A 26,171-nucleotide genomic window follows, 5' to 3' on the forward strand; every position below is an offset into this window, starting at 1 on the left:
TGAATTGGGTTCATTTTAAGACCTAAATCCTGATTTGGCATGTGCAAATTTCAAAAGTTTAATAACGCAGCAAATGTTGCATATTGTGGACAGAACAAGTCGCTTGTCCCAGGATGATGTATTTGATGGTGTGTTGTTTTATTTACTTTTTATCTGTTTATTAGATGTGAATGCTTCAAGGACATTTTGATAATGCAATGAACCAACCAACCAACCAACCAACCAACCAACCAACCAACCAACCAAGTTCTAAGTTTTCTGCTTCTCACTTTACAGTTCTTAGGTTTTTATGTAACTTCTTTGAATGGTTGCTCTTAAGAACACCCCCTACCCATAAAGTATAAAAACTGACCTTTATCAGGGACACGCTCCCCTCCCCTTGTCATTAGGCACTGAAACGTGCCTATGGAACATGTCCAGAGGGCAACCAAAATGGTCAAAGGCCTGGAAACGATGCCTTATGAGGAACGGCTAAGGGAGCTGGGCATGTTTAGCCTGGAGAAGAGGAGGTTAAGGGGTGATATGATAGCCATGTTCAAATATATAAAAGGATGTCACATAGAGGAGGGAGAAAGGTTGTTTTCTGCTGCTCCAGAGAAGCGGACACGGAGCAATGGATCCAAACTACAAGAAAGAAGATTCCACCTAAACATTAGGAAGAACTTCCTGACAGTAAGAGCTGTTCGACAGTGGAATTTGCTGCCAAGGAGTGTGGTGGAGTCTGCTTCTTTGGAGGTCTTTAAGCAGAGGCTTGACAACCATATGTCAGGAGTGCTCTGATGGTGTTTCCTGCTTGGCAGGGGGTTGGTCTCTTCCAACTTATGATTCTATGAAATTGCAGGATTTGTGCTGCATGGGAAAAACAAGATATAAATTCTCACTCTTTTCAATCCCACTGCTCATGCTTTGCTGCCTCATCTGTCAAGGGCAGCAGGAGTGGGATGAAAACTGATTTGGATGGCTCCATGCTTTTGGCACCACCAAAACTTGTCATCTATCTTCATATATGCACTGAACAGGTAGAGAAGCTAAAGGTGAATGCTTATCAAATTCCAGAGAGAATATCTTTTTCTTTGAGAAGTGGTATTCATGGCTTCAGAAAGTTTTCCTGGAGAGATTTCTAGGTGTAGACTTATGAACTGTATCCCGTCCTGGATGAGAGGCAGATTACAAAAAATCTAAGGAGGCTGAAGCTGAAGAAGAAACAGAAGATAGGCAGTCTTACCTGAATACCACCGTATTTTTGGCTCCAGGGACCACGCATTCACTCCATAGGATGCACAGACATTTCCTCTTACTTTTTAGGAGGAAAAAAGTGTGTCTTATGGAAAAATACGGTATATATCTGGTTTATTTGGTACCCTCCAGCATCTTTTGTCCCATGGTCTTAAGGTTTCCTAACAAGCTAATCTTAAGGATGGATGGCGGCTAATGGATTGAAGTTGAATCCTGACAAGACAGAAGTATTGTTTTGGGGGGACAGGGGGCGGACTGGTGTGGAGGACTCCCTGGTCCTGAATAGAGTAACTGTGCCCCAGAAGGACCAGGTGTGCAGCCTGGGAGTCATTTTGGACTCACAGCTGTCAATTCTGTATCCAGGGCAGCTGTCTACCAACTCCACCTGGTACACAGGCTGAGACCCTACCTGCCCGCGGACTGTCTCGCCAGAGTGGTGCATGCTCTAGTTATCTCCTGCTTGGACTACTGCAATGCGCTCTACGTGGGGCTACCTTTGAAGGTGACTCGGAAACTACAACTAATCCAGAATGCGGCAGCTAGACTGGTGACTGGGGGCGGCCGCCGAGACCACATAACACCGGTCTTGAAAGACCTACATTAGCTCCCAGTACGTTTCCGAGCACAATTCAAAGTGCTGATGTTGACCTTTAAAGACCTAAATGGCCTCGGTCCAGTATACCTGAAGGAGCGTCTCCACCTCCATCTTTCAGCCCGGACACTGAGGTCCAGCGCCAAGGGCCTTCTGGCGGTTCCCTCATTGCAAGAAGCAAAGCTACAGGGAACCGGACAGAGGGCCTTCTCGGTAGTGGCGCCCTCCCTGTGGAACGTCCTCCCATCAGATGCCAAAGCGATAAACAACTACCTGACATTCATTTTTTTAAAAAAATAATATTTATTATCATTTTTGAAAAATACAAATAACAAAGGTGCATACATAACGAGAAATTAAAGAAAAAAAGGAAAGAAAAAGCAAAGAAAGGAGAAGAAAGAAAGAAAAGAAAAAAGTTCCACCTTTTAAATCCCATTTTCAGTAACTTCTTTTCTGGACTTCCCCACGCCTCCCCTTCTTGTATTCCACTTCCCATATTTGTTCAGCAAGTTTTAACCTTAATATCATCACTTGTTTTAACCATTATTTCAATATTGTATTTGCTTTAATCTAATCAAAGACACTTAAACTATATATCTTGTTCATATATAAACAGGATAGAAGAGCAGAGAGAATAGAGAATAAAAATAAAAATATTTTTCCTAAGGTTGTCCCTGGTTCCCGTCCACGAATTCCCCATTTTATTACTAAAGAATAAGATAAAAAAGAAAAAAGAATTTTTACACTGCATAGTGAAAATCAGGTCCCCTTCGGGCTCCCAAACCCTCCTTTTCCATCCCCAGTTTTCACCCCAAACCTAGATCCATGATACAGATAGGTAGCCGTGTTGGTCTGCCATAGTCAAAACAAAACAAATTCCTTCCAGTAGCACCTTAAAGACCAACTAAGTCAGTTCTTGGTATGAGCTTTCGTGTGCATGCACACTTCTTCAGATACCATCTGAAGAAGTGTGCATGCACACGAAAGCTCATACCAAGAACTGACTTAGTTGGTCTTTAAGGTGCTACTGGAAGGAATTTGTTTTGTTTTGACTAGATCCATGAGTCTATCTTTTTAACCCGGTGCCCTAACGTCCGAGGCTCTCAAGTCCCCTTCAGTCCCTCTCAGCCGGCTTTTTTGAGAATCTTTTATATTAAATACCCAAACTCGAAAAAGTACTTTCCCAATACTGTCAATGATTTTTTCAGCCAAGTCAAGTTGTTTAAATGTGAAACTCTGTCTTTGTTTCTTAAGTTCATACATCCCAGCTAGTCCAGCTTTCACTCTGGTCGGGTTTGAAGTCATCTTGATAGGTCCTCGGCTCTCATTTGTCTTCTGTATCCCTTCGGCCGTCCCTTGTTTGACAAATGTCTTTTCCTCCTCTTCTTTCTTTAGTTTCCTTTCTTGTCCAGCTGCCGGTGTTTTGAGTATCAAGCCCTTTTCCATCTCAGTGATTATATTTTCTTTTGGTTTCAGCTTTGAAGGGCTTGTAGACCAAACATGACCTTGCTCGTACGTCTCTTGCAGCTTTCTCATGAGAACAACCAGCTCTTGCAGCTCTGCTCGCATTTCCCGACATATTTCCATCTTGTAATGTCCGTGGATCCCCTCTAGAGGGATTCTTGTTACTTAGTATTCCTTTCACTTTCGACCCAAAAGTCAATGTTATTTGTATCAATTTTCCTTTACTTTAAATTACTTTATATCCAGATAATCGGCTAAGAGTTAAAACTTTCAGTTATTCCCAGACCTTGACAGCTAATCTGACAGCTGTCAAAGGCTTGTAAATCCACCGCAGGCTCTTTCACAAGTTACTCCCAGTCTTTAGAAAAGTGGTACTTAATCCAAATATCTAAACTCTTGCCCTCCAGCACGATAACTTAATCCGTGGAGTTAATATCTTTTATCCGATCACTAAAAAAATAAGCGACGACTCTTCTCACAACCTTAGTTGACAGATCCTTGCTGTTAAGCTGTTTACAATGGGGGTGAGGCGGACTTCCTCTTTTCACCTACCCCCGCTCGTACCAAATCCATATGTAAATAATTTCAAAAGTTCGGTTCCAGATTACTCAAGGGTTGTTGCTCTTAAATTTAAGTCCGAATTTTAGACGGAAGAAGTCAGCGCTGTCCGGCAAATGGCATGCGGCTTCACTCAGCGGGGGAAGCAGAGGACTCACAGCACCACGCCGCTCCCCGGCACCCGTTCCGTAGCCTTTAAAAAGGCTCCTTCGCGGGTCGGGAGGGCGCTAGCGGTGCCCGCCGAGTCACCACGTCCCCGGTCATTCGCGTCCGAGGTTTTTAAGGGTCCCCGTGTCGCCGGCACGGCAAGACCCAGCCCCCGCTGAGCAGATTCCCTCCGGAGCTCGGAGGGAATCCGCCATTAGCCAATCGCGCTAACCCGGAAGTGCAACTACCTGACATTCAGAAGACATTTTAAGGCAGCCCTGTTCAGGGAAGTTTTTAATGTGTAATATTTTAGTGTATTTTTGGTTTCTATGGAAGCCACCCAGAGTGGCTGGGGAAACCCAGCCAGATGGGCGGGGCACAAATAATAAATTTTTATTTATTTATATTTATATTTATATTTAAGGTTTCCTAACAAGCTCCACAGGGCTTGGGGCACCTTTCTCATTAAAAGCTGGTTTTGTTTAATAAAGATTTTACAAACTCACCTACTTGGTCCACTGCAGTCCAAGTTATTCACATAAGACACTGTTCAAAACTCCTGAACAGGGCAAGGAAGCTGTTCAATACCAGAACCTGTTTGGCCAAGTTTTGGTAAGCTCTGACCTTCACTGTTAGCCTTTGGGGTATTTTGTTCAACACAGCTTAGCTGCAGTTAGTGTCTAGGAAAATGTCAAATTATGAAGGTCAGCTGAAAACCCACAGACTGCTTATGCAGAGAACGTAATTTTATATTCCAAACCAGAGAATAGGGAGAAAAGGTGTGCTTTGTTTATAGCACAGTCAAGCTTTGTGAGCTGGACAGATCATGTGGCAGTTGTGATAAATGAGGAATAAATTCACAGGAAGGTTACAGTGAGAGCACATGAAGGCTAGGAAGGTTACCTCTAGGAGGGTAAGGTAGGCAACACTTCCAGGAGAGGAAATATGAAATGAATTCACCTCCAAGAAAATATGACCAAAAACAAAAGCAGGGCAAGACATCTCTTGGAGATAGTATTAAAAAAAGCAGTGTTATGGATGAAATGTAGGAATTTTAAACAACACAATCCATATGAAAAGGTTTATCTGCTAAGAGTTTACTTAAGTTATTATTTCCTCTGTCTTTCCGGACAGCATACAAGTACAGTATTTTTGTTGCAATATTATACATAGTTTCTATCCTACTGTTTCCGGATTATTTCAACCCTGTTCTTTGTTTGTTGTGGTTATTGCTGACCTGAGATACTTCCCCTTATAGATGTATCTCTGTACAAACAATAACGCTTCATTTCAAAACCACATTTTACATTAAACTGGAATAAGTGGTAAACAGAGTGCTATTTCAAACTAATGGGCTCCATTCAATCCCAATGTCTCATCACACAGTGACCTTCCCAAATCATTGGGAAAATTAATTACCAGCCTCTAAGAAGATTCTGGTGCCCAATCAGCCTGGAGGGCATGACACACTAAAATATATCTTGCCTTCACCTCTCTGGGTGACTTAGAAGGCTCTCCCGGAAACCCAGCCGGTTCTTTTCATGTGTATAATAGAGCATGCAATTTTGATTCATTGGTTTTGCATCAGAATCCTCTAATAAACACTGTGGCACTGCAACTTCTTGCTATCTCAATATCTTCCTATCCAACTATGGGGGCAATACAACTACTGGGACACATTTGGTATTAAAGTTTCTCTTATTTACTATGTATCTTAATTGTGTATGTTTGGTTTAAGGACTTATTAGCGGCATCTGCATCTCAGAGTAAGCCATAAGTTAAGGCATTTACCATGAAGCCAGAGTTGCGGTTGCCGCTCCCGCTAGCACTAGGGATGGAGTAAAGTGAGAGCCACCTGTGCATTCATGGTAAACCCTCAACTATGGTTAAACTGGGGTGTGTGAACTGAGCAGTTGCAAAGAGTCAAACTAAAGCACGAGCAGATAATCTTTGGAACAAGTGCTTCAATAACATGCCAAGAATTCAGCTGATTTAACTCTTGAGTACCTTCCCCCCCCCAAGCACACGGTATGAGTCACAATAAGAGCATAGTAATTTTGCCCATGGTGCAATGAAACTATAGCAGACCCTCCATTATGTACATTTTAACTAAAGTGAACAAGTGATTCATGTGTTAGTCACCAATGACTAGCCCTTTAAATTGCCACTAATTAGTTGCATAGCCCAGCCACTTCATTACGGAATTAGGAGTGTTTTATGAACTGCAAAGAAAGCTCTGACCCTTACAACTGGTTTTTATACTGGACTTTATTGGAAAAGGTATAAAAACAGAAATCCATAAAAATTTTAAAGAGCAAAATTATACCATGAGGCTCCCAGTATGACAAACAATGCCTGAATCGCAGTCTGAATGCAATGCTATTTGCTAGGTTTTTAAAAAGCCCAGGGCAGGATGCATAGCAATTATGAGAAGAACACAATGATAGATTTGCATTTGAATGCTGAGGGAAACATGCAACATTTACAACAGTGGCTGGAACAAGCCACTTATTAGAGTCCCCTCCAGCAAAGTACATCAGTTATGTGTAAGTAAGGCTTAACGTTTTCACCATCTTAAGAAAAAGTATTAAAAGTTTTCCTTGTGATGCACTTCGCATTACACACTAAGTAACTTTTGCTCCCCTATGGGCTCCGATGGAAGTCTTCACAAGATGCACAGGCTGAAAGGTAACCTTCAACCCAGCAATTCAGAACAAATGAATCAAAGTGTTCCGTTTCATATAAAGGAGTCAAAACCTGCTTAAATTAGAAAAGAATGCTATAGTATATTACTTTTTCAAAATCATTTTCTACGGTTGTCTTAGTGTTTTAAGCAGCAACTAGCGTTTTCCATTTTATCAATTATTTCAACATACCAAACTTATACTCTCTATCCACCCAAAGCATAATATAATTTTGATAAAAGTACAGGTTCCATTCTACTTCCAAGTTGAGAAGGCTCACATTTCTTCTAAAGGAATTACATGATCCAGCTATGTGAAGGATTAATGTTACAGTAAATTCAACTTTGGTTACAGAATAGATTTAAAAGCAGGATTTATTATTTTAAAAAGCTAGGGGGGGAAATGCCACAGAATTCTAAACAGCATTTTCATACTAAAATTAACCATGTTCTCAGATTTAAAGATGTATTTTCATGCTTCATATAGCTTGCTTACCTCCTTTTAGTCTAAGTGATTTTATCAAAAAATATTGTGTAAATGAATTCTAACATAATCCATAGAATATTTGGGGGGAGGGGAAATCTGATAGTAGGAATGCAATCCAGAAATACTACTCCCTCTGTTTAAATGCTCTCCATTGCCTTGAATTCACTGAGCGCTTGCACTGGGTTGACGTGCTTTTTCTGGGAGGCGCGCTTGATTTTGGTCTGCGTTTCGTCCTGTTTCTCTCGCTTGACGAGTGGTTTCTTCTCTGGGGCTTTCATTTTCCAGGACACGGCTGGCAGGTTCAGAGAAGCCATCCCTTGAGACTTCTGGTATTTTGTGGACGCCACGTAGGAGGCCTTCACTGTTTGCACCACAGCATTCATCAGGTTCTTGGCAGCTTGAATCAGCGACATGGCACTGTCCACCTAAAAGAAGGTCAGCAAGAAAGTCCCTTTAGTTTCAGATAGTGCTCATTGTGCAGCATTTTAGGAAAGGCAGAACGGAAGATGCTTCGAATAACCATTTAAATTGTCTCTTTACATACGTTAGATTCCTTTAACATAGAGGTTTCCTGTTGAAACTGAGCATGGTGCTTGCTTTAGAAGAATTGGAGGAGAATAAAGAAGGAAAGCGGGGATAAGGGTGGTGCTGTGGGTTAAACCACAGAGCCTAGGACTTGCCAATCAGAAGGTTGGCGGTTCGAATCCCTGCGACGGGGTGAGCTCCTGTTGCTTGGTCCCTGCTCCTGCCAACCTAGGAGTTCGAAAGCACGTCAAAGTGCAAGTAGATAAATAGGTACCGCCCCAGCGGGAATGTAAACAGTGTTTCCGTGCACTGCTCTGGTTTGCCAGAAGCTGTACGCCGGCTCCCTCGGCCAATAAAGTGAGTTGAGCACCGCAACCCCAGAGTCGGCCACGACTGGACCTAATGGTCAGGGGTCCCTTTACCTTTAAAGAAGGAAAGCAGTGGGCAGGATTCAAAGGACTTCTTTAGCTGCACTCAAAGCAAAAATGTCAGAATCGGAACCCTGCATCCAATCAGACTACTTTTGGAAGTCCCTTTAATTTTCAAAAGAGGTTTTCTATCTGGCATTGGGTGGGTGGAGGTGGAGACAAGGGCTGCTATCCAAGGAACGCATGTCCATAGCTCTTGAATAATATGAACTCAATCACTGCATATAGCCAGTCAAGATTCCCCAGTCATCTGACGGCTAGATACACAATCATGAAACACAGATCCTCATCACTTTCAAAACAGAAGTACTCTTGTAAGATTAAAGCTCGCCCTGATTTGCTGGCATGGCATGAAGTATTAAAAGTCTTCATGCTAAATTGAAATAACTTCAGTATTCTGCTTTTGCCTGCGTAGGTTTAAGGAATTCTTCCTTACACGCCAAGCTTCTGGGTGAAAACCTTGTGTTTTCATATGCAGGTAAACAAAGGAAGAGGAGCACATATATTTTTTAAAAAATTATCAACACATACATGCCTTAGCGCTGCAGACATACCAGTAATCTTGGACTATCTTCAGCACTTCACTAAAAAAACCATGGAGTGTTTCTTTTAACAGGACCGTTGGGCAAAAGTACAGTACTTAATAGTCAAATGGTGATTGGAGAAAATTTAGTTAAATGAGCTTATTTAAATAAGCCCTCAGTTTAGCAATTACTTGAGAGAAAAAGCAGTTAGGAAGGGATTTCCAAAGGTATAGCAGTGTTTTGGCCTGTTGCAGCAAAAACCGTCATTGGCATTTCAAAAAAATAACATTTATCAGGATGTAAGCTTCTGTAGACTAGAAGAGAAGAGCAGGAGGGTGTGGCTGGCTCAGTATAAATGATGCTCATGCTAACAGGTCACCTGAAAACTTGTCTCATGTGGTAACTGCTACCTGCTCTGAGCCCATCGGCTATAAATCAACTTTTTTAGCAGCAACAGAGGAGGGCAAGATCTCGTTCCACTCCACCTCTCTGGAAATTGATTTGTTGACATGTCAGTGAACCTAGAGCTATTGTTCCACAGGGCTTCTTCTCTGTTCTGTCTCTGCTTATACTATATGGTCTAGACTAGAGGATTTCAACTTTTGATTCCACGGCTCCCTTGACCATACTTTCTGCGGCACCCCTGTGGGGCTCAGGAGTCCAGTTATGTCACCCCTTGCCTGCAGAGCTGGCAGCCTCCCACTCTTTTTCAAACACCCTCCCTTGTGGAGTGTTTCCTCTGCCTCCTCTCCCCTCTCCTTGGGAGTCCTCCAAGCAGCCACTGCCACAGCCCCTGGTCTCGCTGCTGCTGCCCCCAGCCCCAAAGAGCTGCTTCCTCACACTAGTACTTGCCTGTCCATTCCCAACAGCAAGGGCTGGTGGACTGGCTGGCTGGACTCCCTGGCCTGCTTACTCTTGAGGCTGCCTCAGCTCCTGGCACCCAGCAACCCCTGACCAGCCCCAGAGGCACCATTCTCCTAGTGAGCTTGTAGCTAGGGCTGCTGCAACCAACAGCTGTGCAAGCCGTTGGGGGCAGAGACATAAGAGAGCATCAGAGAAGGGAGGGAAGGAAAGAGGGACAGAGGCCAGTGTTGCCCGCCGCACCCCTGACCATCATTCAAGGCACCCTAGGGTGCCATGGCCCACTGCTTGAAAACCACTGGTCTAGACTGTGAAGGTTATTCTGCTGCTGCTAGCAGCTGTCTATGTATTTTGAGATAGGGCTTTCAATTGGAGGGCTCCATGGCCTACTGCTATTCATGAGGAACATGCAGAATGAGATGGACAGCAAGGAAAATTTAACTAAGCCAAGGTGAAGGGGAAAAAAACAACCTGTGGAGAATTTTTGAAATACGAAACCACACCAATGAAGGATAAGCCAGCTCTTGCATGTGCCAATTTGGATTGTGATATCTACTCTACTAAGTCAACATATTTTAACAAACTGATAAAATATGGAATCGTAAGCACACAACTGCACTGCACAATTTCTGCCAGCATTCTGTTGTTTCCCATCACTTTGTGTCAATAGCTGATGTGTCCACTGTGAAGCACTGCATAGTGACCACTATCTGCTGGCATTGAAATGTATCATATTAACATCGGTGAAGGATCACATCACCGCACTGTCAAAAAGGACATGCAGATGATAGAAGGTGGCAACAGGTAGGGTGGCACAGATTGTTTGAATTCAGAATTTAAAGACTCCATGAGGGAAGCTGCAAAAAGATTAACTACTTGGCATATTTTAAGGGACCTTTGACTGATTTAGGCCTCTTAATTAACAGATCAAGACTGCCTTTTCATTTTTATGATTTCTACAGCAGCACAGATAATGTAGACATTTACAAAGAGAATCTGGGTTAGGATCCATTGCAGCCATTTCTCAGACTCTGCATATCAGTGGAGAATAACCATTCCTGTATGCCCTGCATTTAACAAAACCCTTCTGACCAAGAACTGCATAAACAAGTGATATGGGATTCCTGACTCCTTTTGCCGATTTTAACTTTTATTTTTTTATTTCCCAGATTCCAAAATGTTGTATTTATACATCACAAGCAAGCACTTAATGGGAAGGCAAGTGCTGTAACAAACTAGGTCATTGTTCAACTGGCTGATGGGGAACGGGATACCTACACGGTGTATGCACTTTTCTTTTTCAGTGTGTATTAAACTACATTCTACCAAGTCTAGCTTGGAGACAGACAATTATTTCTGGCAGAAGACCATGTAAGTCACACAGGCATTTTATAGTCTCAGTAAAACTCCAGGGAACATGTTAGCGGGCTGTCGGGGTAACAGCTATGTCTTTCTCCCATGCCGAGAGCCTTGCCAAAGAGTGCCCTCACATGCAGAATACCAAAGCAATACATGTTGTGTTTTCTGCAGTGCTCATCCACTATTCCCCTGGTTGTGACAGATCTGCTAGGAGCCTAATGCTACACCAAATGTACTCTGCGTGAAGGTGCTGCTGCCAACACTGCTATATGTTTCTGCCTTAGTTTGCCATTATTCTCAAAGGCGGAATTCACTTGTTTTCTTCTTCTTCAAGCAGCCACTTGCAAGATTTAGGATCTGAACCTTTCATTTCTCCCGTGTCTTTTTTTTTTTTTAAAATATATTTTATTAAGGGTTTTCTTGTTTTACAGTGTAAGTGTAATGCCTCGTGTATTTTTTTCCCCCGTGTAACATTTTTACAAATCCATTTCATTTGTTGAGGCATTAGGGGGAGAAGAAAAAAGAAAAGAAAAAAGAAGAAGAAGAAAGGAGGGTGGAAGGAGGGGAGATGGATGGGTGTGGGGTGGGGTAGCGGTGTTTCTATTATGCTTAATGTATGTAGTTTGGTGTCAGCGTGCTTGTGTTGTTCACTTGTGTTCCTTTGGTGGTGAGAGAGGTTGGGGTTGGCCTAGGATGTGATTGTTTGTTTGTGATTGGCTGTGGTGATCTTTGTTTTCGTGTGTGAGTGAGGTGGGTGGGTGTTTTGGATCAAGTTAGCCATATTGATTTGTATGCTGTTGGTGGATTATTGTCATTGTCCTGTTGGGCTTCTCCCGTGTCTTATAGTGTGAATTCCTTTCTGCGAAAGTAATTGTCTAAACACAACGTGTAGCTAAGAACAAGCCTTTTGATGATCAGAAAAAAGAAGCTGAGGATGTACTAGTTTTGTGGAGCAATAAGAACCATGTTCCGACCACCACTAAGGTGTCTCTATCACAATCACTGTTTAATGCATAAAATTTTTATGGATAAATGGGGAGCCTTGATACAGTGGGATAGCATTCTTGTGCTGGAAAAACTTACTCCTTAAATGTAAACCCTTGAAGATGTCAGCATACCACTGGACAGGGGAACTGCACTGCTGTAGGGGAGCATGCAGTCTTACCTTTGGGTACAAACATTTGTACTTCAGTGCATGCACACAACAAACGCACCCGCCCAATGAAATTTTTTTAAGTGCTACAAACCTGCTCCAGTTTTGCAGAGTGAAGGGGGAAGTGGAAGAGACTACAGTGCGTATAGCAAAAGTGTGAGAAAATGCTGATAGTGATTTAGCACCATCAATATACAAAGTGCTTTACAGCATAATACAGGGGTAGGCAACCTAAGGCCCAGGGGCCAGATGCAGCCCAATCGCCTTCTCAATCCGGCCCACGGACGGTCCGGGAATCAGCATGTTTTTACATGAGTAGAATGTGTCCTTTTACTTAAAATGCATCTCTGGGTTATTTGTGGGGCATAGGAAATTGTTCATTTTTTCCCTTCAAAATATAGTCCGGTCCACCACATGGTCTGAGGGACAGTGGACCAGCCCATGGCTGAAAAAGGTTGCTGACCCCTGGCATGATATAAACGTATGGGGAGGTGAGGAGAAAAAGACTGTCACTACTGCCTGAAGAAGTTTCCAATGGTGGCAATGAGATAAAAGGGGAAGCTAAGATGGGATGAAAATGATGTGCGCACAGCTAGGCTGGGGACCAAAGGGTGAAAACTACAGGTTTCCAAGGGGAAGAGAGAGAGCATTGCTTGGTTATTCTGCTAGGAAGTTCCAGGGGCAGCAAAAGAAATGTGGGGGGAGCCTGAAAGCAGAAGTCCCAAGCGGCTGACTGGTAGACTGCGAGGAGCACAAGGCACAAATAGAAACAATAGAATGGAACAGGTTTGTGGAGAGGTTTAAAGACAAGCAGTTTGATGTAAAAAGTGATGAGAAAGAAGCATACATGATGGCAGAAAAGAATGACTTGGCAATGGTAGTTTGGACAGAAGTAAAAGGATTAGATTTAGATTCTAAGATGCTTTCAGAAAATAAACCATTATTCAGAATGCTGCTGTGGAATGGTCTCAGCTCTGGACAGCTGCAGAACAAAGTTTAGATGTATCCTGTATAAAACAGGAATAAAAGTAAATTTGCTCTCTGAATGAAAAGGCATAGCACAACTGTGAAAAATTGCACTCTAGCATGGCCTCTGACTTACCAGAAATATCTAAGTATGTAAGGATAATTAGAAACAATTGCAATGAGTTTTTGAGCAAAACTAAGATGCGCCAGGAATCTTTCCAAAGGGAGATTTACCGTATTTTTCGCTCTATAAGACGCACCAGACCACAAGACGCACCTAGTTTTTGGAGGAGGAAAACAAGAAAAAAATAATTCTGAATCTCAGAAGCCAGAACAGCAAGAGGGATCGCTGCGCAGTGAAAGCAGCAATCCCTCTGGCTGTTCTGGCTTCTGGGATAGCTGCGCAGCCTGCATTCGCTCCATAAGACGCACACACATTTCCCCTTACTTTTTAGGAGAGATAGAGTCTTATAGAGCAAAAAATACGGTATATATTCAGAGATCAGAAACAAAATGAAGACACACAAAGTTTTTTCAGAATCCTGAAAAATTAACATAAACGAAGTTTGTACAACTGTTGATGTAGAAGGAAGCCAAAACCGAAGTGTTCAGAAATTTACATACCCCAGACACAACGAGTTCTCCTCCCAGGTTTTGAACTTCTGCCTTCACTTTGCTGCAGATGTTTAGCTGGTGGCAGTATAAAGCAATACGTTGCAGATAGGCTAGCAAATCCTGTTTGCAAGCAGAATCTGGGCACTGAGGACAGAAATAAGATTGGTATTTAGTTCTGAGACATTAAAATTGATCAGTGTATCATATATCAACAGTGTTTCCAGTCCCCCAATGAACATACAGGCTACCCTAAATATCTAAGTTAGGCAAAAAGCTGATGTTGTAGAATACCTCTTGCACAAAGACTGATAATATCAACGGCCACCAGGTCAGTCATCACCTTGTAAAAAAGATTTGGCAAAATGCCTGTCTATATATGCTGACTGACCTATAAACAGTAATAATACAGGTATATGGAGTTCACAGTATGCCCTAATTGAGGCTTCTCTCTTTTGAAATGTATTCTGCTTTTGTTTTAAAACAAAAAACTTAAGGTGGCAGCATACATGGTTTAATGGTAGAAAAACTTCGAAGCAGTTTATAGTTCCTCTCATTTTATCACAAGTCTGCGAAGAATTTATCCTGTGAGCTTCATGGCTGAGCAGGAATTGAACTCAGGTTTCCCGCCTCAGCCCATTACACCGAGCACCAAGAATTTCCCCACACAGTATAAATGTCACCCATGGATCCCATAGCCTAATATGTAACAAAAGATTTTTGCTTCTAATTTTAAATAAATAGTGTATCTATTTAGTGAATACACATTTAGGCTTTCTACACTGCATAGTGGAAAATCAAAAGTGAATGCTGAGAATTAAACGTTTCATTATTATCACGTATATTGTTCACTTCGTTTGCAAAAGTAGATATTTTGAATAATTGCTTGTTGAGAGCAATTGCACGAGCTATTCATTGCCTTTCAGTCTATAATGGCAACATCCTGAACTTGCACCTGTAAGGCATTAAAATGCTTAAAATTGTGCTAGTTTGCACAGGAGGTCAGATTTTCCTGCTTTAACTAATCTGGCTGCAAAATATATGTCTTCACTTTTGAGAATTCCAAAATATACACACTGTGAAGTGAATAAAAAAAAAAGGCAGAATGAATTAAGGTAACAATGGGATGGAATACTGAATGAATGAAGTTCTCACAATGCGTGAAAATTCATCTAAATGGTGAGAAAAAGTACTTTGTAACTGCAAATGGAAAAAGCTATTATTGCTTTCAGTCCTGCAGTTTGAGATAGATGCAAGTTCCAAAATACTGACATCTCTGCTGGTGGCTTGCAAGACAAGGGCAACGTAGTAATTCCACTGCATTCTAGAAGTGCATATGGTTAAGTGCTGTGTGACTGCTTGCCTTCAGGCTCCTTATCTTCCATAAGGTCAGACCAAGCCAGAGCAATTTGCAAAACTTCACAATGAACGTGTGTCTCAAATATGAAATTGTACAACTGGAGGTGTAAAGCAAGTGTTCAGAGAGTAATTATTCAAAAACAAAGTTGAAAGTTTACAACTTAACCTGCATTTACTAATGCTGGGAACACACAGTGAGGCAGTTCTTTCGAGGTTGGTTTTTTTTTTTGGTAAGGTGTCCAGGCATCCACAATGATTGAGTAGTTGCAGAGCAATGTATGGAAAAACAAAACAAAAACCAGCAGTGGAAAGTAAAAGCTTTCTTTGGGGAACTCTACGCTCAATGACATTTTTTGAAGTGAACACCAAGCTTCTCCAAAACTCAGGGCAAACTAGTGATCCAGCTACAAATAAAAAAGCTGAAGTGGAGGAGAACAAAGAATCAATAATTTGAGTCAGAAGACACCATAAAACAAGCTGCTAGCTCCAGGACTCTTGTACCTGTGAACCTAAAACCTCTGTTTAAATTAAACTAAAAGCTTGTGAAAAATCAGTTCCGACTCACATGATCAGCAATTGTCCGTCCTAACTTGTCCATTCTTGACCCAGCTTCTGCAATTTTCTTTGCTGCACTAATCACATCAGATGTATTTTTCAGTGGCCCTTTCCCTCTGCAAAAAAAGAGAGCACAGCAGTTGTCTATTAGAATCAGGAACACAAATCAAGGACATCTTTGTTTCTCGTCTCTCCAGCTGTACAAGAATGGCTACAACTAGGCTGCACTAATGTGGCACTGAAGCACACTGTAAAAGATTGCTTCATATTATTAATGTATGTTTCAGATATAAACAGGTAAAACTTGTGAACCAGGTTCTTCACATAGTTCTGTATCATACTACATATTGGAAGGAACCAAAGAACTGTGCGGGTAGTTCTGAGTATCGGAGGAGACTGCGTTTGCATTTCTTGAACACAGAACCCGCCACTTTCACAAAAAGAGGATCTTTTACAGGTTGGTGGGATCATATGTATGTATGCGTATATATACAAACCTATCTAAATCTCTGCAAACAAACAAAAACAAACAAGGCAGGCCCAAACTCTTGGACACTCCTATACTCTTTGGAACACAGTCATTAATCTATAATAAAAATAAACCAAAAGTCAACTAATTTCAAGTGTCGGATCATTAAATTATTGCAATATGCAAAACAAAACACCCTTCTCTGCTTAATATTTAAGTACTATGAAATCTTATTTATTGTACTCTATTTTAAAATAAATATCATTTTGACCCAGTTTTTCAGAATACAGATCACAAATGGAACACAATTTCTATGCAGTTTCCTGGAAGCTCCATGTATGCATCACAGATAATCAATGTAGGAAGTTACATTTTAATCTTCACAAAATGTGGGATTTCCAAAATAATTTTGAAATTATGTTCAGCAATGCATGTGCTGGAGAGAGCTTAGTTATTCAGAAATTTATTATTTATTTCTACAATTTATACAGCACCCTACAGCAGAAGATCTCTGGATAGCTTGCCAGAATCAAAGAGAATAAAATGAAACATAGCCAATGAAAACCAGAAAGACTACATTAAAACAGAGTAGAGACTTTGCAGCACTAAATTTCTAAAGAGGACAGAGGGGAAAAAATCCACACAGCTAAGGCAGTATCAAACCCACATTATAGTTTAAAAGGCCAGGGACAATAAAAAGGTATCCAGCTGCTACTGAAAGGACAAATAACGGAAAGGCCCTCTTAAAGCCACATGGCATTCCCCAGTTGTAGAGGACATTTAGAGAAGGGCCATGGATAATGATTTCAAAGTGTAGGGAAGAGGTAGTCTTCCAGATACTGAGGTCTCAAGCCAAGAAGGATTTTAAAGGTCAAAACCAGTTCTTTGAATTGGGCACGAAATGAGGAACATGAGTCAGGGGAGATGGCAAGGTACAAGCATATTATATTCAGAATACCCAGTTCCAGTGTGCATTATTGTACCTATATTCTGCACCAACTAAAGCTTCTCACTGTTTTTAAAAGAAGGCCCAAACACATCACACTGAGTTGTTTCCAAATGAAATTGTCCTGTTAGTGCAAGGACTTCTGCCCAAGCAACAGAACCATCTCTAACTCTACCCATGCTCCCAACTATCTGCTCTGAAGTGTGTGTTTTTTTGGTGGGGGGAACCCAAAACAAATTGGCACAGGCACACAGGGAAAGGAAGCATTGGTGCACAAGGTGAAATGCTTGCACTAACAACACTTCATTGGATACAAGCCACTGCAGTAATACAAATGACCCAGACTTGGATCATTGAAGCCAGTCTCTCTCTGTATCCGCTGGAGAGTTCTAGCCTAAGATGGTAAAACGTGTCTCATGACATACCTCTAGATACAAAGACAGGTGAGTGCCCTCAAATGGTGAACCTGGTCCATTAGGAGGGAGTGAAACTTCCTCAAGGACAGGGTGAACCACAACTGATCTGGGCAGATGAACCATGCACTACCAGAACCTCAGTCTTGTCTGGATTGAGCTTCAGCCTTTTGGCTCTCATCCCATTACCATTGCCAGGCACTGATAAAGCACTTCCATAATCTACGTTTTATCCCTCCCTGGATGATCTCATTTGGTGGCTTTGTGTAAATGCTAAACGGCATGGGGGATGAGATGGAGCCCTATGAGACAAGGGGCCATGAAACTGAGCAGAAATCCCCCCCCCCGTACCACCTCCTGGAAGAAGTAAATAGGCACGAATAGAACCACAGCAGAAAAGTACTATGCACATATAACTTGGACAGGATCTTGAGAGGATCCCATGGCTGATGTTAACAAAAGCTGCTGGGAGATCCAGGAGAATCAGTCTCTCTCCTCTCTGTGTGTGTGTGTGTGCGCGCGCGCTAATCACCACACTGCAGGCTGACAAAGGCAGTTTCAGTACCAAAGCAAGGGCTAAAGCCAGACTGAAAACAGACAATACTAGTAGGGTCAGTCAATAGCATTTAGGAACTAATGTAAATCTAACAGAGCCTTGTTGGACAAAGGATATGAAATAAAGTTGCCCCCAAAATGCTTATTTAGATGGCATGTCAATAAGGAATCCTTACCTGGTAAAATCTGTCATTTCCATCATAATCATGCACATCTGTTTTGCCAGAACAATGATATCATTACCACTATCATCCCATTTGGACACTTCAGCATCCAATTTACTCTTTTCTTCCTGGAAGCTGGCAACTTGTTCAGCGATTTTTGCTTTTTGCTCCTGAGGGAGTTGAGCCATGATAGCCTGGAAAGAAGAATGGTTTCACATATAATTACTTCCATTCATTGGCAAGGTGGCTTTTCAGGTTATTTTCACTAGCCAACTAATTCATAGGGGCAGAATCAAATTATATCTGAAAGGATGAGAGGAACATTTATTTCCATCTTGATCCATATCTTGCACCTATATGAATTATCTACCATTAGTAGTACAGACTATTGGGAAAGAAAGTCACTGATAAAAGGCTGATTTCTGAAGTCCTGCTGAGAGGAAATTGCTAGCATCCTGAGGGTGCCGTCTTTCTTTTTACCTCCTTTTCTCTTTGTGGAGTACAATAGCCTTTACAGCAAGGTGCTTCACACCATTATAGAATCACTGCCGTAGAGTTCACCTACCTTCAGGTAGATAGCTAGAAATTAAATTTATGTTTATTGTCAAGAACAACCTCTTGAATATTGTTCAAGAGTGCTTTGAAGCAAGAACACATCCTACGTAATTACCAGATCATGATGTTCCAAATTAATCTAGGGTTGGATTTTGGAAGTTTAAACACACACTGTCTACAGACAAAATTGTAGGGCTATTTCACCAAACGAAAGCAAATTATAACAGAGCTAGACCACTGTTGGGCTGTATGAAACAACAGGATAACCCAGGGTGCCTGGCTTGAAGAGGCATGTTTATTCACAAACAAGTAGCCCACCTGCAGTTTCAAGTAGTGTGCTGGCATGTCCTCCTTGGAGCAGTGCCACTTGAATTTAAGCATCTACTTTAATTATTGTGGTAGTGTTCTGTGCAAACACACTGCATGCACGTACACACAGAAAACTTAGAAATTACCAATGGCGTTTGGCGAGAATTACCTCTGGTCTGCTACAATTTTGTAAGTAAGACAGTTGCCAAGCTTGACGTTTAGCATAAAATAGACATATGAAGGGCTATTTGGTTGCAACACAGAAGCTAATCCAATTATTACATTCAATTTTGGTATCCATCATTTAAAAGAAACCTGAAGAACTGGAAAGAGTTCAGAATAAATAGTTTGGAAGCCATGCAATCTTAGGAATGTGAAATCTGAAGAGAAAAGGTTGAGGTGGCATAATATAAGGAGAAAATAAATGCTGTAATAAAGACGAGGGAGAGAGTTGAGACCAAATATAATGGTCTCAAGTGGCAACACTTTATATGCTGGCAGCAGAACAGAATAGTCCTAAGTGGTACATTCTAATTAGTGAAGAGTCAATGTAGTGCAGTGGTTAAATGTTGGACTTGGACTTGGGAGATATAGATTCAAATCCCTTCTCTGCCAAATATCTTACTGGAGTGGCCTTGATTAAGTCACCATTTCTCAGCCTTGGCTAACCTACAGGGTTGCCATGAGGATAAAGTGTGTGTGTGTGGGGTGGGGGGAGAGAACCAAGTATTCCACCTTGTAGGAAAGGCAGGATGTAAATATAACCTATAAACAAAGAAATCAACCTATCCTTGGTTATTAAAGGGAATTCTAATGCAGTTATCAGATTAGATGTTCTTATCTGATGATCTTGTCTGTGGTTCTATTACAAAATGTGGGGCAGAAGGAAAGGTAAAACAGGAAAAGAAATGCCATTTATCAGATTACATAATGATTGACAAACAGCTAAGACTCATGGGTTTGAAGATAGGTTTATGAACTCACTGGGATAGCTGAAAGGATAGGGCCAGAAGAGTTTGTGATCTTTGGCTAAAATTATCTTAAGGCTAGGGATTAACTAGTGTGGCAGGAGGAAAGTACATGCATGAGAGGGGAGAAGCAACTAAGGATAAGGATAGCAGAGGTCATGATATGAGGGGGGGAACTGGACAGTTGAACAGGGCGCTTGGATATGTCATGTTCTGATCCAATATGGACTGCCCCATTGGCAACCTTTTCTTTCCGTTTTGATTCTACTTCCTTCCCCGAAGCAGAAAAGAAGGAAGATGATGGTTGGAGAAAGAGGGACGTTAAGACAATGTTATGGGGTAGACAATAAAAAGGTACTGGCAGAAATGACCGGCAGAATCCGAGACCAGGGAAAAGAGTCGGCGGAAGAAGACTGGAAGAAGTTTAAAGACTATTTACAGAAATATTGCAAAATTAATGAATGTTAGAACGATGTTGGACAGAAATTAAGGGGTTTCCAGCTGTAATGCTTAAGAGATATGAAAAATAAGGTTTAGAAATAAGTAAAAACTAAATGGTGAGGATTTGCTGAACTAACAATTTGAATTGGAATACAAGAAAGGGTGGTATGAGGAGGTCTGGAAAATAAGTTAAAAGAAAATAAGTAGTGGAAATTCTATGTGTTTTTAATTACTTTTGTATTTTTATATTTTTGTATTTATGTTATTTTTTCTTTTTTATTTCACATTGTATTATTTTTGGAAAACTTTAATAAATATTCTATAAAAAAAAGACAATAAAAAGGTAATACACTTCTAACCCTTGAAACACAATTCCCCCCCCCCTAAAATGCAGAAGCAGAGAGGAATGCTAGCCTCTTGATTAAAGTATGGTCAAATGTTCTGCATATGTTCAGCGAGATTTGGAACAGTTTGCCTTACTCTTGCACTTTGGCCTGCAATCAGTTGGTCATCTTCAGTCTGAACGCTTGTTCGGCTTCTAACATCAAAGTCTTCTGTCTCAAAGTCTGAATCATCCAGTTCTTCAGGAGTCTGGGAAAACAAAAATACAAAAAGTCAAGAGCAATTCAGTGAACTAACACCTCTGGGGTTATTCCCTCTGGAATGCATCTAATTTAAAAGCTTTAAAACTAAACATGAATGAATTTTCACATTTTGTGGTTTACAGATAAGCAGTTAGAAATGGCACCACCACATGTGCTAAATGTACGGCTTATGACATTTAAAGCATCCCGTAGATAATTTGATGGAGAGATTGAATATAAATGTTTTAAATAAATATTTTAAAAACTGTGGACAAATGATTTGAGATGCACATGTTAAACTGCAGAGCATCGTGCCCACCTGCTTCATTAACTGATACTCCAAGATTAAGCCTCCTTCACATTTTTTGTTGAAGACAACTAAAATAGGATTCACAACACTTATAAGAAACTCCCCATTTAGTATGATGTAAGCCTTCAGAGAACAGGCTCAAGATTTGGGAAGTTTGATATTTATTCTGGCTACTGTATGTTTGTCTTTGTTACTTTACAATCTTCTCTGAGTCTCAAGCATGGAGCTGGATGACAGAGAGCGAATGTAAATGCAACAATCTCTTTGTTATTATAGCTGTATCTGCAGCACACACAATTTAGTATTAATTTTTGAAGGTAATCCAAGAGTTCAGAGCGTTACTACTTTGGATTACAAGTCAACCCAACTAATATATTGCTTTTCATAAGTTTGGGAAAATGCAGCTACCATTTCATTCATATCAGTTTCTTTCTTCTGTTGTTATAATCAAGATGCCAGCAGTAGCAAAGCGTTTGACTGAATTAATGGCTTGACAACAAGCTATACTAGTTTCATCTTAGGTTAAATTTATCTCCCTGTCAACTGAGGAAAGTCAATGTTTGTCTTCCTACTCAATGAGATAATGAAGCCCTTGCTCCATTTTGAACTTTTATTAGTAATACCTAGTATACAATATATGTTGCAGTAAACTTTTGCATTTATTCTACTTATGGAATGAACTCATGTAAAGGCCAACACAGCAGTGAATGCATGAGCTTGGCTTCCCTAGGCAGAAGTAGCATTATGAGTTGTTGACGCTGTGTTGTGCCAAGCAGCGATCTGCTATAGCTTACTAATGCTTGTATATACAATAAGCAGACATGCAAACTCATCACATAAAAGTTGTTTCCCAGCACAGAAATAATTTTCGTGAACAAAATTGTATGTCAATTTAGCCTTGGGATTCATGGTGGCAGTTTCCATGATCTAACCAGAGACAGAAACTCAGGGTGGGGTGGCCAACGTAATACCTCAGATATTGTTGGACTCAAACTCCCATCAGCTTCAGCCAGCATGACCAATGGTCAGAGATGTTGGGAGCTGCACATGGCTACCCCCAATTTAGTGTATTAGGATGGAGGTGAGAAAGGAAGGCAGAGACAGCTTTACTCTCCCAGTTTAGCTTGCTTGGATGATGATGATGATGATGATGATGATGATGATGATGATAATAATAATAATAATTTATTTGTACCCCGCCGGGTTTCCCTAGCCACTCTGGGTGGCTTCCACAGAGACAAAAAATACACTAAAATGTCACACATTAAAAACTTCCCTGAACAGGGCTGCCTTAAGATGTCTTCTGAATGTCAGGTAATTATTTATTGCTTTGACATCTGATGGGAGGGCGTTCCACAGGGCGAGCGCCACTACCAAGAAGGCCCTCTGTCTGGTTCCCTGTAGCTTTGCTTCTCACAATGAGGGAACCGCCAGAAGGCCCTCGGCGCTGGACCTCAGCGTCCGGGCAGAACGATGGGGGTGGAGACACTCCTTCAGGTATACTGGGCCGAGGCCGTTTAGGGCTTTAAAGGTCAGCACCAACACTTTGAATTGTGCTCGGAAACGTACTGGATAAACTACTTTCACCAGTGTGTGTGTGTGCAGGGGTGGATTTAGGGCTGTGCGAGTGGTGCTCAACGCACTGGGTGCTTAGACAAGGGGGGCATTGTTTCAAAGCCCCATAAGTGAAGCGCTAGGCTTTGGGAAGGAGGTGTGAGACTCTGAAAGGGTCCTAGAATCCTCCCTTCCCAAAGCCCAGTTAGCATTTTCCCAGCTTTGGGAAGGAAGCAGGAGGGGTTCTAAGACTCTGCCAGCATTCTTGTACGTCCTTCCCAAAGCCAGGTGCCTCCTTACTCACCTTTGGGAAGGCAGTGTGAGGGCTGGGGGCACGTACTGTGGCCTTGTACAGGGTGCCATAGTACCCAAATCTGTCACTGGTGTGTGTGTGTGTGTGTCTAAAAACTGGAATACTTGCAGCAGGGGAGCAAATAGGTATGAAGCAAGCTCTAACAAAAGAATCTACAGCTGCTGAGACAAGGTGCAATATTTCAATTTTCAGGTTTGGCGCATGTTATTTTTTCTTTCCAGTACTGATACAACTTTTGGGGAAGTATATATTCTATTTGAATTACAGGAACATAGAATGGAAAAAAGAAGTTGGGAAAGTATTACATGAAGCAACCCTCAAAATCTCATCTGGGAATGCATGCCAATCTCTGCCTTGGAATACAAGTGATGCCAGTGTGGTAATGTCACAGCAGGTCATTGTAATTTTAAAGCCCCTTTTATCTAGATCCCTATTTTAATACACAAAACATGAGGAAATGAAGATCTGCCATCAGTTGTCCTGTAGTTTAACCTTTGTTAGATAAATAAGGTTTCTCCGCCTAGCTTTTACATTCTCAGTACATATTGGCTTAATTCAAGGTATACACAAATGCTTAATATTATCATGCTTTATATTTAAATGTTGACAATTAATGAACGGTATTAGTTAAAACTTCCAATATTTGTGATTCATTCTTATACTTGCTTTGAAAGCTTTCTACCATCTTTCCAATTTGCATTTTAGATTGAAATGTGAAGCTTTCAATAAAAGAGCTTTTCAACATAGGCCCAAGAAGATGAGACACACTTTTAACTTAATAGTCTACTGATTCATTAGAGTTTGAGTTTCTGCATTTGGTAAAATTGAAGTAGCAAACAGGCTGTCTTTTGAATTTGCTTCCTGAAGCACTAGATGTAATCTTAACGTTATAGGGTTTTCTTAGATTTATTCCCCCTGCTGTGACCTAAGAGCCTATCAAAACCTGCTTTTTTATCTTAGCCTTGACAGTTCTATTCTGTGTCGTCAATCCTAAAGCTATTTATCTAACTCTTAAAAGTTTCAAAGCAGCTGTAGTAAATTAAGAGTGCTAAATACATGTACAGAATCACATAACAAGATAAAAACTTAAAATATCTTTCAGTTAAATAATTAAAAACTTTTCGGGGGAAGAACGAAAATAGGTAGGTGGCCGTACTACTCCTAAAGAGATATTTCGAGCACAAAGATACTTGATCTGAACACAAATCACATATATGTCTAAAGCAGGGGTGAATAACCTTCAGCGCCCCCGCTCCCCCAATTTTGGGCCAACTGACATTAGAGAGCCAACAATTAGGTAATGCAGTCTAAGAAATGTTCGGTTTCCACACCGCTGTGCCCCTCTAATCAGAGGCACCAGCATCAACTGTCCTGTAAGAAGCATCCCAATGAATTTATGTTCTGATATTGTCTTATTGTGATTGCTGCATACTGATGCAAGTTGTTTCTGAACTCTTAAAAAGCAAAGTATATATTATGATAAAAGGAATAGGTTATCATATTCTGTACCAGTTGTAGCTTTCAAATGCTTGCCAAATGACAGCTACACATAAAGCATACTGTAGTAGCCAGTTATGAAAGCATTAATGGACTAAAAACAGTTCAGCCAACAAATGTGCGACGTTTACTGTGACTTGACTTTATTCGTTTCTGATAACTGTCATAATGACCTATGACCTATCATGGTTAAAACATTTGGGAAGTGATCACAATTGTTTACATAATATATAAACAAGATCCCATACCAATTTGCAGGTAATGGGTGGAATTAGGGGTACAAGCAGTATTTAAGATTAAATCTGTGTCATGTGTTTTTAGTTGAACAGCATTTATTGTTTCATTTTGTATTTTGTTATATATGCCTTGAGAGCTGCCCAGAGGGCTTATGCTGTGAAGCAGCTGTATAAATTTAGAATGCGTGTGTGTATATTTTATACAGACGCTCTTAGTGCTATTGTACTGCCTTATTGTTTAATAAAAATGTGTTTGAGAAAACCAGTGAATGCTATTTCAAGGAAATAAAGGCTGACTCACTCTGATCATCAGCACTGCTTTTCTGATGTCACGAATTCCATCGTATACCAATCGTGAAGCATCGATGAATTCATTTTCATCCATTGGTTGAGCAGGGTCAGAACTCAGTGCTTCTACAGCAGCTTCTACTTGTTCAGTAAAACGTGGCATAACTAAAGAACACGGGGGGAAAAACACTCCGCTTAACAGAATACAATAAAACTTGTGGCTCTTAGCATGCAGATTCTGCAGTAACACAGTACTGAAATGCAGTTTTTTAATCCACAAACATTACTGGTACAACTGTTCTTTCATTGAAATGTTACAAATCACACACATTCAGATTTCCTAATCGTATCCCTACAAAGGGCAAACAATACACACAGGACAGACACTTAAGAAAGGTGGGGATGTGACTACATTCATGCTAGTTTTGTACATTAATTGTATTGTGCATTTGAAACGTGTACATATGAAAAGGTTTTGCCATGAGGCATGATGATGGTGATGTTGACCACTCAGAAAACATGAGTTGCTGGGTGGTATACAAATGCCATTAATAAACGGGTCGGTGCATTCACCAGAAGGTTGGTGGTTTGCTTCCACCTGTCCAGGGCTGGCTCTGGAAAGGATTCCTGCGTTGCAAGAGGTTGGTCTAGATGACCCGTGCAATCACTTTCCAACTCTGCAATTCTATGGCTGCTAATAAAAGTTATTTTGTTGGGCCATATAAAGAATACGAATTTGTTAAGATGCCGTTAGTGTGACAAAAACATGAGCAAGAAAAAGGAGTCTGCCAGTGCAACGGCAGATAAAATAACGTATATTCAATTTTGCATTTCTTGCCCTGAGTCCTGGCTAGACCTGCTCTCTGCTTTGCTGGTCAATTTCCACCTGGCCTGGGGTGTGTGGGGTCCAGACCAAAGTAGTTGCTGAAGGTACCGGGGACCTTCTTGCTGTTAGTCCAGAAAAGTATGCTGCTCAGGATGCTTAGAGACTATCAAGGTGGGGGTGTTCTGGGGCTGCTGTTGGGGCCAAGATTTAATTTTGGGGATCCATTGTATTTTC

The 26,171-nt window shown here is 41.1% G+C and overlaps 1 protein-coding gene and 1 long non-coding RNA gene across 4 annotated transcripts in view; one reads left to right on the top strand and one right to left on the bottom strand.

Annotated features, from left to right (window-relative positions):
• Positions 1-1,283: 1,283 nt before the first annotated feature.
• LOC309338510 lies at positions 1,284-6,891 on the top strand. The gene is made up of 2 exons (XR_014154952.1): positions 1,284-1,392; positions 4,422-6,891. It is a non-coding gene; the product is annotated as an uncharacterized lncRNA (long non-coding RNA).
• The window catches only part of CTNNA1 (catenin alpha 1), a 68,124-nt gene continuing 48,200 nt past the window's right edge, over positions 6,248-26,171 (bottom strand). For all 3 annotated transcript variants that reach the window (XM_081855489.1, XM_081855488.1, XM_081855487.1), the window contains exons 13-18: positions 25,125-25,276; positions 20,810-20,920; positions 18,069-18,250; positions 15,520-15,625; positions 13,608-13,742; positions 6,248-7,592 (exon numbers count right to left, since the gene is read on the bottom strand). In XM_081855489.1, coding sequence (XP_081711615.1) covers positions 7,305-7,592; positions 13,608-13,742; positions 15,520-15,625; positions 18,069-18,250; positions 20,810-20,920; positions 25,125-25,276 — 974 coding nt within the window. In that variant the 3' untranslated portion in view covers positions 6,248-7,304. The remainder of the gene's footprint in view (positions 7,593-13,607; positions 13,743-15,519; positions 15,626-18,068; positions 18,251-20,809; positions 20,921-25,124; positions 25,277-26,171) is intronic.

The sequence above is a fragment of the Podarcis erhardii genome, assembly GCF_964252035.2.
Source record: "Podarcis erhardii genome assembly, chromosome: 3".
Classification (NCBI taxonomy): domain Eukaryota; kingdom Metazoa; phylum Chordata; class Lepidosauria; order Squamata; family Lacertidae; genus Podarcis; species Podarcis erhardii.